The sequence below is a fragment of the Vicia villosa genome, unplaced genomic scaffold (genome assembly GCF_029867415.1).
Source record: "Vicia villosa cultivar HV-30 ecotype Madison, WI unplaced genomic scaffold, Vvil1.0 ctg.001707F_1_1, whole genome shotgun sequence".
Lineage (NCBI taxonomy): Eukaryota > Viridiplantae > Streptophyta > Magnoliopsida > Fabales > Fabaceae > Vicia > Vicia villosa.
In genome coordinates this window covers 79,238-95,948 of record NW_026705704.1, presented here as the reverse complement: position 1 = coordinate 95,948, position 16,711 = coordinate 79,238, and the positions used below count along the sequence as shown (strand labels likewise).

The following is a 16,711-nucleotide window of genomic DNA, read 5'->3' as shown; positions in this document are numbered from 1 at the left end:
TATATTTAACCAATGGTTAATTTTAAAATTAAAATAACATAGATAAAATTAGGAAAGAAAAAAAGATAAATAGATTAAAAATAAAATACAAGCTTAAAATAACTGTTACCAAAAGAAATTTCTTTAAATAAATAAATTTTCAAATTATAAATGATAAATTATAAACTCAAAATATCTCAAACATTCATGATTTATCTTTATCTTATTTCTTTTATAAAATAATAAAAACCTTCATGATTTATCCTTATCTTATTCCTTTTATCATAAATAAAATAATATAACATATTCGTTTCATAAAAGCCATACCTGATCGATCAGTTAATATTATTATATAATAAAGGCAAAACAGAAAAAATAGTTAGTAGCTTGGTAGTGGAAGTAGAAGTGAAACAGAAAGAGTGCTAAGAAGTGTGGTTATGATGAAAGCGTAGAAAAAACTGTAACGAAAGGCGCGTGACACAACGAAAGAAAACTTTTCTTGTTAGTAACACTTCGAAGGTTGGAAACGCAAGGAAGATTTTGTGTGACAGATTAGCTGTTATAACAAAAATATAAGGACGGCTTCAAACTCCTCTCTCTCTCTCTCTCTCTCTCTCTCTCTCTCTCTCTCTCTCTCTCTCTCTCTCTCTCTCTCTCTCTTTTTCTCTCTCTATATTCTCACTCTCTCCAAAATATATATATACATACACACACAAAACTTGTTCACTCACACACACACTCTTATTTTTGTGTCTCTTTCTTTTCTTGTTACTTTTATTATAACTTCTTTTGGTTTGAGTGTTTTTTCTCAGTTCTAATTCAGTTTACATAATGGAGGAGTTTGTTATGGAGGAAAAACTGATGGGTTTTTCTAACAAAGATGCAACCCATGTTGTGAAGCGAAAACGCACTAAGAGGTTGAGACTTTTATCTCCTTGTGGTGTTGTTTCTACTGTATCTAGTTGTTCAAGTGGTGAAAGCAATACTGATCTTGAGGATGATGAAGAAGATATGGCTAATTGTTTGATTCTCCTTGCTCAAGGAGGAAATCACAAGCAACATGGTGGTGCTGGTGAAGATGAGGAGGGTGATTATGATAACAAAAGGGAAAAGGGTAGTATTGGAAATAAAAAAATTGATGAAGTTGTAACCGCCACAAAAGGTGGTTTGTATATTTATGAATGCAAAACATGTAACAGAACTTTTCCTTCTTTTCAAGCTTTGGGGGGTCACAGGGCGAGTCACAAAAAGCCTAAACTCATGTCTGAGGTGAAAAAACCACCTCCATCGCCGCTGTCACAATCACAACTACAAACTTCATCGCAGGATTCGCAACCAGTTAAATTAAAATTACTGGTTGCGAAGTGTGATGAGTTTGAAGTAGTAGCTGAGAAGCCTCGTGGGCCAACTATTTCTTTTCATATGGGGAATCAAAGTTCGAGAGGTGTTAATGGAAACAAAGCAAAGATTCATGAGTGTTCCATTTGTGGATCGGAATTCTCATCCGGACAAGCATTGGGTGGACATATGAGGAGACATCGGACATCTTCGGGAAACGCGGCTGCTGTCGCGGTGGTTGACGGAGGAGTTAGGCCGCCACGGAATATTTTACAGTTGGATCTTAACCTTCCGGCGCCGGAGGAAGATATCCGGGAAGCAAAGTTTCAGTTTCCGACACAGAAATCTATGGTTATGTCTGCTGCTCCGGCTTTGGTGGATTGTCATTATTAGGCAATGGTGGAATGAATTGAAAGAAAAGTTTTATTTTCTATTAATGATTTATCAATGTGAATTATTATAGAAATATTTTAATTTACAATTATTCATAATTATCCAATATTCCTTGGATTATTCTTTGGTTTATTAATATTTTATATTTTGATATATATGTATGATCTTCAATTGTTCAAGTTGGTATACTTTGAGGTTCAAGTTGGTATACTTTGAGTAAGTAAGTGGTTAGTGTTTGTGGTGTTTACCTTTCATTCACGAAAAGTGAGTGATAGAGCATCTTTATTTCTTTCTCTTTATTTAAATATATAAAAAATTTAATTTATTTATTTATTTTTAGAGAAAAAATGGAAAGTGATGTGCAAACTGAATTAAGATGAAAGAGGTGTGTGAATGTGGGTAAATTAATCAAGTTGGAGTGAGTGTAGTGTCATGGAGATGGAGCTAGGGTTTGGCAGCACTGTAGCCACAATCACAACCTAAAGTTGTGTGTATGGATTAGGTTCTTTTTGTGTGCTTTTGATTTTATAATAATAAAGCTAAAAAATATCTTTCTTTCAGTCTCTCTCTAACACACATTGGACACCTCATTCCCACTCTTTTCATTAATGGCAAGAATAATGGATTAGCAACTGTATTCAAGTAGATATATATGCTAATATGCACAATGCGCCCATCACCATTTATCCTTTCTATTTATGAATTTTGCCTGAGTTTTATAATAAATAAAAATAGAAAACAAATATTTTATTTTATTTTATTTTATCAAATATATTAAAATCTACTGTTATTGTTTATATTAGACGTCACTGCCCATAGAAAGTTGATGCTCCCAAGATAGTTATAACTTTGAAGTCACAAAACATTTTATTACAAGTTAGTACTATACAATGGACCCATCACCAATATGTACTTTTTTTCTAGTTGCAAAATTCAGCTTTATTTATGTAACTCACATAATGAAGGGATGAGAGAAACAAATTAATATATTGAGTGAGAGATGAAATGAAATTAATTAAGCAATGGAGAGAGAGAAAGAGAGAGAAGACTTTAAAGTGACTTACAATAGGCACTTATCTAAAGTTAGTTATGTGCACGTTTTTTTGGGAATGCTGGTAAGCAAAGCATGTGGACACATACATTGCGTGAGGTGTCAGAATACAACAAATAAAAATAATAATATCATTCAAGAAGGAAAAAAAAATCACTCATTGACATTACCACATGTAGTTGTGGAAATAGAGCTTCCCTCATTGTCATGTAATGTAAACTTCTACTCTTTAAATTAATCATATTTTATGCATATTAAAATTATTTTTAAAATGTACTTAGACACTTTAATACTTTGCTTCTTGTAGAAAAGGTTCTACTTTAATAATTTCTTGTTATTCAATGAAAAGCTTATTAATAATCACTAGGGCGGATCAAAACCAAACCAACTCAATAGAAAACCGTAAACTAAACTAAATCAAACCGAAACCGCAAAAAACCGCATTTTGTTCGGATTAGTTTGGGTCATCTTTTAACAAAACCGCATGGTTCGGTTTGGTTTGCAGTTTGTATTTTATAAACTGAACCAAACCGAATCAAACCGCATTATGTTACAACCTAACTTTTACTTAACTCACATCCAACCCAAACTTAAATCTATAATACCTTAACCTTATGATTACGAACAATTTTCTCATCCTTACACATGATTTTAGTCTCGATATTCTCAAATCTCTAATAGCATTATCGCGTCTTCTTTGCCACATACATCTTCCCTCTTTTTCTATAATCTCTACTCTCTTATATTCTTTCTTTTTCACCTTCTCATTTTTAGGCAAATGTTCCCTATTTCAGTTTCGTTTTTATCGCACATCTTCTTCTCTAATCTCTCAACTATTTTGTTTTTTCTTTTTCACCTTCACTAATCTCTCGTATCTTCTATTTTTTTGTTTTATTTTAATAATTTTTATATTGTTTTATACTATTATTTTATGTTTATTATTCCACTTTTGTCTAATTTAATTTTTACATTTTAAATAGAAAGTTATTGTCAAAATATGACGGGTTTTGTTGTTATTTAATAGTGTATGAATGTCTAGATACAAAGTTGTGTTATCATCTATATGTATATGAATGGTTCAATAAAATATATCAAAAAAATCGAACCAACCGCACCGAACCAAACCGCATTAGGTTGGTTTGGTTCGGATTTTTTTTAAAAGCCAACCAAACCAAACCAAACCGCACGATTTTTTCTCTTGCGGTTCGGATGATTTTTTCCGTCAAAACCGCCCAAACCGCACCGCGATCACCCCTAATAATCACTAGGGATTATTTTGCTTAATAAGTTACAGTGTTTTTCAAATATTATTATATGAATTTGTAAAGAAGTGATGTGGTTGTGTACTAGTTAAGCATTTCACTTGGCTGCTTTGTTTACTCCAAATGGCGACAGCGCCTAATTGCAAGTCACGACGAGAGAGTGCCAACCAATGGATTTGATATGTCAATGTCCTTTCCAAGAAAAAAATATGGATTAACTTTAGTTTTGAGTCATACTTTTTTATTCATTCAACAAGTTATAGTATAAAAGAAAATAAATGTCAAATATATTTTTGGATGAAAAAATTTAAATAACAATGTTTATAAAAAAAATTACATAAAAAACAAGGTTTTCAGAAAATTTACCAAAATGTCTAGGTTTTGCGGGACCCCTTAGAGTATGCGCCAAACCATTTGGCGCATTAGTATAATATTTTTTGAATTAGCCAATTCATTTGGCGTATATGTGTTGTGAAAAGTAAAAAAAAAAAAAAAAATTCCACATTTGCGCCAAACCATATGGCGCATACTTCTAATTTTTGTACTAATGCGCCAATTCATTTGGCGCATACTCCAGGGGGTCTTCAAAACCTAGACACTTTGGTAAATTTTTTGAAAAATTTGTTTTTTTGATAATTTTTTTTTTAAACCTTGTTATTTAAATTTTTTTTTCATATTTTTGATCATATAAGTAAAAGGGTTAAATAAGTTTTTAGTCCCTATAAATATGACAACTTTCAATTTTAGTTCCTGCAAAAATTTTCTTCAAACAATGGTCCTCGCAATATTTTCCGTTCCTATTTTTAGTCCCTCCCGTTAAATTTCACTAACGGAGGCTTACATGGCACGCCACGTGTAACGCCACGTCAATTAAAATCAATACTAATTAAAAATAGATAGATTGCGGGGGTTTTAAACTCCGTCTAAATAACTTTAAAAACCAGAAATTTTCAGTTAGACACTCTAATGACAAAATTAAAATACAATCATGTACTTCTTTTTTTTATTGAAGCAAAAATGAGTATATATATATATATATATATATATATATATATATATATATATATATATATATATATATATATATATATATATATATATATATATATATATATATATATATATATATATATATATATTAATATTGAGTCCTTACAGAACAATAGGAAGAAGTCATATCAATCTTCTAATTATTTACATAAAATTAATATTTATATATGAAATCACACATTTTTTTTCTTACAATAAAACTTACGCGTAGAAGTAAAATCTACAACAAACCATACCTTCAATGAAGCACTATTATCACTATGAAGCTGATCTTTGAGTCTACCATCCTACAAATAAACACAAACTTTATAGCAAACAATGAAGAAGTACAACATAAATAAATATATTATGAAATTTATTGCCTAAGTATGAAGGAGCCGAATGGATGATGACGCAGAAACTACTATAGTTAACATTAATAAGCATATAACTGTTAAAAACTAGAATAAATTACTCAAAACTCGTGCAACATTCATAGTTAGAAATAATAGTCATAATCTCTCAAGTCATTCAGTATCAATTTCTTATTCTCAAGTGTATACCTATATAGTTGCAATTGTCAAAAACACTTTGAAAAAACAGAGGGATGATTGAAAAATGACACAAACCACGACCTCTACCTAAACCAGAACCCCCTCTTCCACGGCCAGATTTCTTTCTATTTGCATCAATATTATTTTTTGCCTCCGCAGCCTCCAAACTAGTTTGTCTTCCATCAGTAAGAGAGCCTGATATAGTCATAGTTTTTTTTAGTTGAAATTGGAACAGAAACAACTGCATGGCCAATTCTTGAGACAACAGAGTCACACTTTTTATTTATTAATAGAGACTATAAATGAAGGAACGTACCATGTAGGTGTTAGTAGAAACAACAATGAAAACAAATTCATGATAAATAAGCTTTCCTGATGTGGAAAGCCCTTGAAATCATTAGTCTTCTCTACATGACATAAAAATATCACCCTTAAGTGAATGTTTCAATATATTAAATATAATTTTTAAACAAAATAATAAAATGATCATGACTCCATCCAAAATACAGTGAGCGAGATATATAATACGCAAGACATATATTACCATAGACTGTGGGAAAGAAACACATCATCTCATAAGTGTAGATTGAAACTAACAATGCTTAGGAAATTACAAAATCCATGAGAGATACAAACCATGGATAAATACAAATGAACTAACACTTTTCAACAGAGCTACCCTTCGTATTTACACAACAGTAAGCATCACCAAGCAATTTTTTCTCGCATATGCACACCACCTAATTATGAGCAAAGTGTTTCCTTAGCTGTCATGCCCACACAAACACAGTAAATCAAACTTGAAAACAAAAACCTTCTTATATACTTCTTTATATCCTCATCATGGTTACTTATTAAACAAAATAACTAAACAAAATGCAAACCCTAAACCAATGAAAATGACAAATTCAAACACCATTCTCACTCAATAACTTCACCTACCAACCAAACAAAAAACCATACTCAAATCTATCAAAATCGACAATGTGCATAACTGTCTAACAGTTAAGGAAAAAACACATGATCTAAATATGACCCATTTAGGTAAGGCTTCGTTCATTCTTGGCATGAGATAATGATATGAAAGCTGAATTAGCATCATGAAATGGTATATAGTTCCACAAAGTTGTAAGATAAAAATGCATATAATATATATAAAGTGCTTACTGGATTAACCACTATTGTTTAGAAAGCTTATTTAATATATATATATATTCATTTTTGCTTTAATAAAAAAAAGAAGTATATGATTGTATTTTAATTTTGTCATCTGTCTAATTGAAAATTTTTAATTTTTTAAGTTATTTAGAGGGGGTTTAAAACCCCCGCAATCTATCTATTTTTAATTAGTATTGACTTTAATTGACGTGGCGTTACACGTGGCGTGCCACGTAAGCCTCCGTTAGTGTAATTTAACGGGAAGGACTAAAAATAGGGACGGAAAATATTGCGAGGACCATTGTTTGAAGAAATTTTTTGTAAGGACTAAAATTGAAAGTTGCCATATTTATAGGGACTAAAAACTTATTTAACCCTAAGTAAAATGAGTGAATTCAAAAATAAAAAAAAAATAAGGAAATTTTATATTCAGTATTCATAAAGAACAAGTTTTTGATAAGAGATTTTTTCAGTTTAATCAGAGGTTCTGAATTCAATCTCAGTTCTAAGTATGTGTTAGATTCTATTGAAAAAGAATTTTGTCATACATTGTAATCTTATTAAACTCGAGAAATTTTTCTCTACTATTATGCGCAAAGAAAATTCAATTTCTACCAAAAAAATATAAGAACGAACTTTTATCTTTTAAAATTTAAAACAGTTGTTTTTTTCCACAATTTAATAGACAAGTTTTGAATGATAAGTCTAATGGAAGAGGTTATAGTTATACGACATATTAAATTAATATTTAAATTTTATTTTACAGAAATATTTATATTTAATATTAAACATCATCAAATATAATTATTTTTCATTTTAAATAATTATTTTTCAATTTAAAATTCATTTTAAGGACGAAAATTTGATTTTATTTTAAGGTTTGAAAAGAAGAAAAGAAAAAGAGTTACATGTTAACATATGTCATCATAATCTTTATTAAGTATCATTTGATATAGCCACACGATCTTCCCTTATACACCTAATAGCACTAGTACAAAAAGATTAATATAATTTTAAAATTTACACTCAATATATGAAAAACGGGTGTAAATGAAAAACGTGGTGGCAATTTTGTAAATAAAATGTTATTTTAAGCATTATCAGGTGACAATATACACCATATTTTCTAAAAACAGGTTTAAATTAAAAATATTACTATAATCAAATCTTAATTACTCCCTTTAAACTAAAAAACGGGTGTTAATTTATATAAACTAAAAAAATTTATTTAATTTTATAACTCAAAATATGTAATAACATATGAAAAAATAATTTAAATATTATCAACAAATTAATGAGTCTAAATTTCTTAAGTGAGTAAAATAATTTAAGCATTATTAACAAATAAATAAGTAAATATTAACTTATTAGACTGAATAAAATAATCTAATAAATAAGTAAATATTAACTTATTAGACTGAATAAAATAATCTAATTTTATAGGATTGAACAAAACTCTTGTGGAAGCTGAACAAAATGCAATGAAGCTTTTCTAAACCCAGTTTTCAACAATTTTCACCGATGAAAACATAAATTTTATATTACTTCAGGGTTTATTCTTCTCAAATCTTCCATTCTCCTTCTCAAACACTGAAACCCTAACCTTCTCTGAAATGAAGTCTTCCCAAATATCCCCTTAATCGAAATCCCAAATCTTCCCTTGAATTCACAACGGCATGGCAAAGAAGGAGAATTTGAAAGCCAATGCAACAGGGTACGAACAAGTCAATGAAACAAGCGAAAATCTCGAGGGTGCTTCCCCGCTATCACTCATGTTCAGCAGCGATGATGTCGATGAAGAAGCCAATCAAGATTTGAGTATCAGAATCGTGGAAAAGGCCCTACGAAACTGAGAGGCAAAGCTTACACCAAACGACGTCGTTTTGAACGGTATTGATTCTTCTCTGGTTTCACCGTCGCACCAATATGAATTCGATGCAAAGCGACGTTTTGGATATAGCTGTTTGGGAAGTGATGGAAGAGAAGAAAACGACGAAGTTGATGATGGACTCTGGGGATTCAAGTGTGTGTCTTATTCCGTGTTTGGCTTCTTCTAATAAAAATGTTTTTTCTTATGTTTTTATTGATTTTATATCGAATTGAATTTTCTTAGTGATTTAGGTGAGACACTTTGGATTTTTTTATGCTTTTATTTTTGTGTAGGTTAATATAGTTGCAGATCAAGAGGTGGAAGAGATAATTAAAACTTCAGAAAATCATGAGTCTGTGGAATTGGAAGCAAGTCCAGTTCAGATATGTGACAATGTGGTTCTGCGAAAGCTGCTTGTGAAAAAGGTAGTAAAAAGTTTGTTGGCTGTACCAATTAGGTAACGTGAACTTAAGTTTATTTGTTTCACATTAGGTATCACTTTAACAAGGATTGTCTTGTCTTTTAATGGTCAAGAGACAACCTTATTAGTGTGGTAGGTGCTATAGTTTTTTCAATACATGTTCTATAATTTTATCTCTGATTTTACATAGAGCTAGCTATTATGTAATTTTAAGTATCACTTTACCATCTACATCTGCAGGTATGACATTAAATATTCCAGAAGATCTTGCCATCGGCCTCGGTACTAGTGATACCGTATGTTACATAGAGCTAGCTTAATTGCACTATTGTGACTCTGGTTTTTCAATTTATGTTAGTATTAGGTTAGATTGAATGAACTTAAAATGGTGAATTTCTGCGCTTTGTTGAGTTTTTGATTAGGTGAGGAGGTCGATGCTCCAAATTATGATATGGAAGTGCACCTTGGCCTGGAACAACACCAGAGACCATCCAGGAATGATCCAATATTAATAATAAGAAATTTTTTTGTTGTATAACTCCAAATTCATAGTTATTGTTTGCTTTGTATTCGGAGTGATATATATCTTCATCGCGATAAAAACTTTATGCCTCAAAACTCGGCAGCATGGAGTGCTTGCGATTTTCTTGGAAGTAACAACAACAAAGTTTGTGTGACATATTGGCTAAACATCAAGGTTCAAAATGTATATTGATACTCACTTTGAAGGACCTTCCCTTTTTCCCAATGTAAGATACATTTTTATCTTCACTTTTGATGTTTACTTTTAGGTTCAAAATGTGAACTAAAAAATTTTACTGTCTCTGATAAATAGGATTCTCCTGATAAGGAGTTTACTGAAGAAATTCTATCTTACACAGATACCTTTTACAAGACAGTTATTTCTTCTTTTAAAGGAGATGTGAATGAGGCTGGTAAATTGACACTTTCTTTCTTCAATGTTGTTTTGTTACATATAAATAGAGAAATAGTAAAATGAATGTGAAAATTTGAATTTGATGTTGCTTGCTTCATTAGATACTGCTTTTGATTACATTGAGAATGTTCTCTCCAAGTATGATAATGGACCTTTCTTCCTTGGCCAATTTAGTTTGGTGAGTATACTTATCTGCTTGATTTGTAGCAATGGCAATACATAGTGTACATTGCTAGTGTATTTTCAGACTGAATTGAAGTTGTCAAAAGTTTCGAATATTTCATGTGGATATAGCATATGCTCCTTTTATGGAAAGATTTCAACCTTTTCTAGTGGAAGTGAAAAATTATGACATTACATTGGGCAGACCTAAATTGGCGGCATGGATTGAGGTAGATCATGCAGTAAAATCTTATTTATTTAATATTTGGTGAAAATTTGTGGGTTAGCCGGTTCTAAATATTGTTAACAGTGGTTTATTGATCTTTTCTTTTCCTTCTAAACAATGCGCCCCGCTCGGCTATTGTTATTTTTTCTTTCTAACTCTGAAATACTAATCACACATAATAATGCTCCCCGAATCAACAATTAGTTTGTTAGATCTAGTAGTGTTTGTATAGAGCGGTTATCTATAGAAATTGAATTAATCAAGAAGAAGATGATGACGGAGAGCGTAAAGAAACCGTCGGCTTCAATATCTAATTTTAGCCTCATGCTCAACTCCGTTGGATTCTACAAAGTAAAACAGTTGAAATTAATTTTTGTTCATGATTGTGTGAATTAATTTTTGTTGCAGCTTCAAAACAGTTGATAGATCACTTGAGGAATGAGTATGATAAGGTTCTTGAACACAACAATGACATGGTAAATGAATTGATTTCTATTAGGTATGTATGTATGTATGTAAATGAATTGATTCCTCTTTTTTGTGCGTAGATTTTTGGTGAATTGAGGCAGAGGAATGTGAATAGTAGTTCTGAGGATTTAGTTGCTTCTCTGGTGGGTGATGAAGGTGAAATTGGGAAGGGCGATGATAGTGTGAAGGCGAGTCCGGTCGAGCTCGAGACGCCGAGAAAAGAAACTGAAAGGAGTGTCTACAAAATCGAAAAAGGTGGAATCGGTTGACTGGAAGTGGATAATGGAAGAAGATCCAAATTTGTGAGTAACACACTTTCTTTGCTCTGATCTTAATCAATCACGTAATTCCTCACATTCTTATATAGTGTCTTTTCATATGAATGTAGGAAATACAAAACACATTGTTCTCAACTATACAGAAAATGATGTGTTAGATGATGGCTGTTAAGTTTTGATAACTTTTGAGTTGACTAATTTGTAATTGTTGCAGTACAACTCTGAGCCTGAAGCTGTTGACCTTTTAATGGAGGTAACATGTAAGATCCTTTTTTAGTTTGTTACTCAACTACTTCAGATGATGAACTGAATGTTGTTTTCATGTAACTGATGTTCAATATTAGGTTGAGGACCTTGACATGTTGAATGAATATATAGACAAAACAAATTTTAAGAGGACTTGCCTGTATCTCACCAGTTCAGCTAGGTAAGTGCAAACAGACCTCAATTTATGCGGGTTTTAAAAGAAATCAGAGTTCAAAACAGTTATAGATAAAGAGAAAAGAATGGTTATTTTCACTAATAAACATTTTATCTTGTGATTTGAAGATTTTGTATTTGTTTCACAATCCCAAATAATTTTTAACATCCAATTTCTACGGTGTACTTATTATTTATTTCCAAATTGTTAGAAGTTGATAGTTTAATAATTTCAAAATTAATTGATGTGGGTTATCCTCTTGGACTTTTCCAAGGTCAAAGCGATAAAATGGTCCGGTTGTTTATGAATGAGAATTGTTGTTGGCTAAGCTAGACCAACAGTTGGACCTTTTAATACTTTTATGGCTGATGTTTGAAGATGGTAGTGGTACTTTGTTTTTGTGGCAGAGTAGACTGAAATGATAAGTTTGTATTGTCATTGGCATGACTCTCAAGCTTTTAAATTTTGAAATTTGATTGGATGGAGTTTGTGCTGTAATGGGTTATGAATAGTTTGCACTTTTCTTTAAGAGGAAAGTTTTTAGTTTATAAGCACCATTTTGCTTGATAAATCAGGTGTTGCAGTCTTAGGCTTTTAATTTTTTGTCTTGTTTGAACTTCGTTAGGCTGACTCCCTCTCTCTCTGACTTACAAGCAATATTTTATTTTATTTTTAATTTGTATTTATACAGATACCTTCCTGAACCGAATGACATGAAAGTTCTGGATCTTGCCTATTCAATTTATTTGAAGTTTGAAGAATATCCCAATGCTCTTCGAATTGCATTGTTCATGGATAAGATGCAGGTGTGACACTGGAATTTTGTCAGTCTGTCTTTAAAAGTATTTCTTTAACTGTGGTATGTGATTCTTTTAAAATCTTGTTTTTTTGTCAATTCTACGAGGCCTTAAGAAAAGTAATTTCTATATTTTGTTCCGTAAATGCTTGTGGTTTGGAACTGATGAGTTGCATTATTGTTGATAGTATGCGAAGAAGGTGTTTACTTCTTGCAATGATGTGCATCAAAAGAAGCAATTCTGTTACATTATTGCACGTCATGTAAGTCCTGGATTCTGTGCTAGTGCTCTGAATGTTTCTCTGAGTGATAATAAGTGTATTGTTACATATCAGTTGTTTAACTGTGGAGTGGAGTTATGTGCTAGTCTCTCTTTAGCTTTATGTTGGCAAGTGACAAAGCTACAGGGAATCAAAGGGACTGAGAAGAAGAAGATTTCACTATCAGCTTTATTGAGACTCTCTTTTGATTATTTTTGTGATGTGTGTAGGGAATTGCTTTTGTGCTCGACATAGAAATGGCTGGAAATGAAGACGGCAGAGAAATGTTGCAGGATATCTTATACAATTCTAAGTTAAGTGAAGGATATCTAGCTCTTGCTCGTGATCTTGAAGTCATGGAGGCCAAGTCCCCTATGGATATATACAAGGTTTGACACTGAGAATAAATTTAGTCCCGCCTCAATGAATCCCGGTACATGTATCCCGGTACATGTGTAGTTTTTACATCTAATGCCCTAAGATTAGAATTGTAAATAATTAAATTATGGTCCAATTTGATGAAAGGGCATGTAAATAAATCATGCTCTTTTAATTTGAGGTACAAACAACTATTAGTTTTGCTGCTTGCATATGTTTTCTTTTAAATCTACGATTTTTTTTATTAATAGTTGTAAGTGATTGTTGAACAATTGGTTATGATTTTTTATACATGTGTTGAACTTGGTGCTCATATTTTAAAATCCAAAAAATAATTTGCAATGCAAGTATGTGTGAAGTTATTTTCAGAAATCAGAAGCTACTATTTTTAACTGCCAAAAACATTGCTTAAGCAGCTATTTTGAAGATTGGCTTTTCAAACACGAGGAACACGGGAGGACTAGTGCTGTAGCATGCCTGGTATGTCTTCATTACTAGTTTATGGATCATATAAATTCCATTTGTGATACTTATATTATCCATGTGATATATCAGGGTATGATTTCGATTTCACTCTGGGATGTTGACTCTGGTCTGGCACAACTTCGCAAGTGCTTTCCCATGAAAGATGTGTATGGCATGAAATAAATAAATGATTTTTTTGGTGGATATGCAGTGTAAAAGTCTCTTAGAACCTGAATGTTTATCATCATTGACACTTTCGGCGCTTTCCGAACTGCCCAACAAGTGGTATTAGAGTCATGGTTAGACTCGTCAAAACCACGGTATGGTTACCATTGATACATGTGGCCCTTTCTTGTAATAACACTTTCTTGTAATAATTTCTCGTGTCTTGTTTTTTTGCATACAAAAAACAATTGCTTCTCCAGGGCGTGGTATTTTGGCCATGGATGAATCCAATGCTACATGTGGAAAGCGGTTGGATTCAATTGGACTAGAGAACACCGAAGCTAACCGTCAAGCATGGCGTAAAATTATATATGAAGAAAGTGTTATGACTTAGTTAAAATATAATTTTTATGTGTATGATTTTATAATACTTGAAATATTATGATTGTACATGATTTTGTATACTTTTTGGTTAATATTAAAAATATTTTGACTTAGTTAAAATATGATTTTTATGTGTATGATTTTATAGTATTTGCAATATTATGATTGAAAATGAAATATAACTAAATGGTGTATATGAAATAGGGTGAAAATAGATATAATTGTTCATTCATAAATGGCGTATTTACACCCGATTTTTATTAAAATAGGGTGTAATTAAAACGTAATTACGCCCAATTACACCCGATTTTTATTAAAACAGGGTGTAATTAAAACGTAATTACGCTCAATTACATCCGATTTTTATTAAAACAGGGTGTAATTAAAAACGTAATTACGCCCAATTACACCCGATTTTTATTAAAACAGGGTGTAATTAAAAACGTAATTACGCCCAATTACACCCGATTTTTATTAAAACAGGGTGTAATTAAAAACGTAATTCCGCTCAATTACACCCGATTTTTATTAAAACAGGGTGTAATTAAAAACGTAATTACGCCCAATTACACCCGATTTTTGTTAAAATAAGGTGTAACGTAGAACGTATTTACACCCGATATTTTTAAAATAGGGAGTAATTACAAACGTATTTACACCCGTTTTAAACGGGTGTAAAACGGGTGTAAATTCGTTAGACATTTCTCACCCTGTGGATATACACCCGATTTTTATTAAAAATAATGGGTGTAAATTTAATAAAAAACGGGTGTAAATTAACATTTTTGTACTAGTGTAGGTCCCAAAATAATTTATTAAACAATTTACAAATTAAAATATATATAGACAAGAAAGTATAAATTATATATATGAAAAGTAATACATGTAGTATAGAGTATATGTATGAGTGGGAATAAGCCGAGGACCTACGGCCTAATTTATTTATGTTCAAGTTTGATTAGACTTTTTTTTTAAATAAAAAATGTTTAGACTTTTATATACGTCTATTTAGTTAAAAAAAGCTATGTGATTTATCATAAAAAAGCGTTTTAAATTTATCAAGTCGGTTTATTTAAATAAACATATATAAATTTATTATTACATTAATTTTATACTTTGAATTAAAATACGAAAAATAAATCTTAATTATCTTCAGGAATTTCCAAAAATAAGTTTAAAAAAATGTTATAAACAATATTTTTTATAAGCGACTTTGTATTAAATAGTAAAAGGGTGCTAATCCAATACAAAAGGAACAAGACAAAAATTGTGACCAAAATCCAGCCACTATCCACCAAAACCAACAATTAAATCCCGACAAGCTCCGACATATTAGCAAGCCATAAGGTTATATCAGCTTCTACGCCTCTATTAGCAATAATAGAAAACCAGTCACAACCCATAGATTTTATAGAGCTCAAAATCTCTCCAACATCTCAATATTATTAGAAAAAATCAACGCATTCCTAACCCTCCAAATATTACACGAAACGATAAGTCCGAAAAAAAAAAGATGGCCCAACTACTTTGGCAAAATTGTCACAAAAGAAATTACCTCTTCTTGGTCTGAACTCGAAGAACCCGAATCCCCTTCATCACCAGCCAGCCAACGAAAAACTTTCACTCAAACTCTTCTGGAGTCTATACACCCAAAGAAAAGATGAGAAATGTGAGATATTGGATCGAACTCTAGTATGGTCGAAGGGTAGCTTCTTGGTTCGACAGAATTAAGCATGAAGTCGAAGGTTGTTCACATGCTTGTGTCGAAGATGCTAGGGTTGTTAGCATGTTAAATTAGGTTTTAGTGTTTAAACCCTAATTTGTTAAGTTAGCTTGTTTATTAAGTTGGCTTGTGTAATGGGCCTTGTGGCAAAAGCCCATTAGTTAGTATGTTAGGTTTTATTATAAATAGCATACTAGTCTCTCATCATTGCTAAGCTGCAAATCCTAATTTAGGGTGAGAGAGGTTATTTGTTATTCTTGTAAACTTGTAATCTTGTTTTAAGAGAAAGTAAAAGAATAGCAGTTATAACCAATTCTTGTGTTCTTCTTATCTCCCCTAATTCCCTATTATACTTTGTTCTTGACATCGTTTTTCACAACAAATTGGGGCGGTGAGCGTGGAGAAGATGCCATCAACAAAGTATGAGATTGAAAAGTTTACCGGAGTGAATGATTTCGGTGTGTGGCGCTTGAAGATGAAAGCCCTACTGGTTCAGCAGGGTTGTTTGAAAGCGTTGAAGGGAGAGGCAGCCATGAATGCTGCATTAACGGCAGCGGAGAAGACGACTATGATCGAGAAGGCACACATCACAATTTTGTTGAGCCTTGGTGATAAGGTTCTCAGACAGGTATCAAAGGAGACGACGACATCAAGGTTATGGGCGAAACTTGAAAGTTTGTATATGACCAAATCGCTGGTAAATCGACTCTACCTGAAGCTGGCTTTGTATTCATTCAAGATGGTTGAAGACAAAGTGTTGGCTGAGCAGTTGGATATGTTCAACAAGCTGATTCTTGATCTTGAAAATATTGATGTAAGGATCGATGATGAAGATCAAGCGCTGTTACTATTGTGCGCTTTGCCTCGATCACATGCTCACTTCAAAGAAACTCTCCTGTATGGAAGGGAGTCCCTAACCTTTGGAGAAGTTCAATCAGCCCTATATTCAAAGGACCTGAACGAACGAAAGGAGCATAAACCTTCGACTGTTGG

At 31.9% G+C, this 16,711-nt stretch overlaps 1 protein-coding gene and 2 long non-coding RNA genes across 6 annotated transcripts; all 3 read left to right on the top strand.

Annotated features, from left to right (window-relative positions):
* Positions 1-381: 381 nt before the first annotated feature.
* On the top strand, positions 382-1,816 carry LOC131636363 (zinc finger protein ZAT5-like). Its single transcript, XM_058906979.1, has one exon. It carries the CDS (start codon positions 811-813, stop codon positions 1,708-1,710), a length of 900 nt encoding a protein of 299 aa, XP_058762962.1. The 5' UTR covers positions 382-810; the 3' UTR covers positions 1,711-1,816.
* Positions 1,817-8,220: 6,404 nt separating this feature from the next.
* Positions 8,221-9,993, top strand: LOC131636366 (uncharacterized). Its single transcript, XR_009294076.1, has 5 exons — positions 8,221-8,789; positions 8,928-9,059; positions 9,296-9,351; positions 9,478-9,804; positions 9,891-9,993. It is a non-coding gene; the product is annotated as an uncharacterized LOC131636366 (long non-coding RNA).
* A 285-nt stretch (positions 9,994-10,278) lies between these two features.
* Positions 10,279-14,053, top strand: LOC131636365 (uncharacterized). 4 transcript variants are annotated; one of them, XR_009294072.1, is made up of 11 exons: positions 10,279-10,384; positions 10,789-10,856; positions 10,929-11,150; positions 11,341-11,379; positions 11,471-11,553; positions 12,239-12,406; positions 12,532-12,606; positions 12,834-12,992; positions 13,398-13,461; positions 13,537-13,766; positions 13,872-14,053. It is a non-coding gene; the product is annotated as an uncharacterized LOC131636365 (long non-coding RNA). The 4 variants fall into 4 exon arrangements; XR_009294075.1 differs by having other exon boundaries at positions 11,341-11,386; XR_009294073.1 differs by having other exon boundaries at positions 11,237-11,379.
* The last annotated feature ends 2,658 nt before the right edge of the window (positions 14,054-16,711 follow it).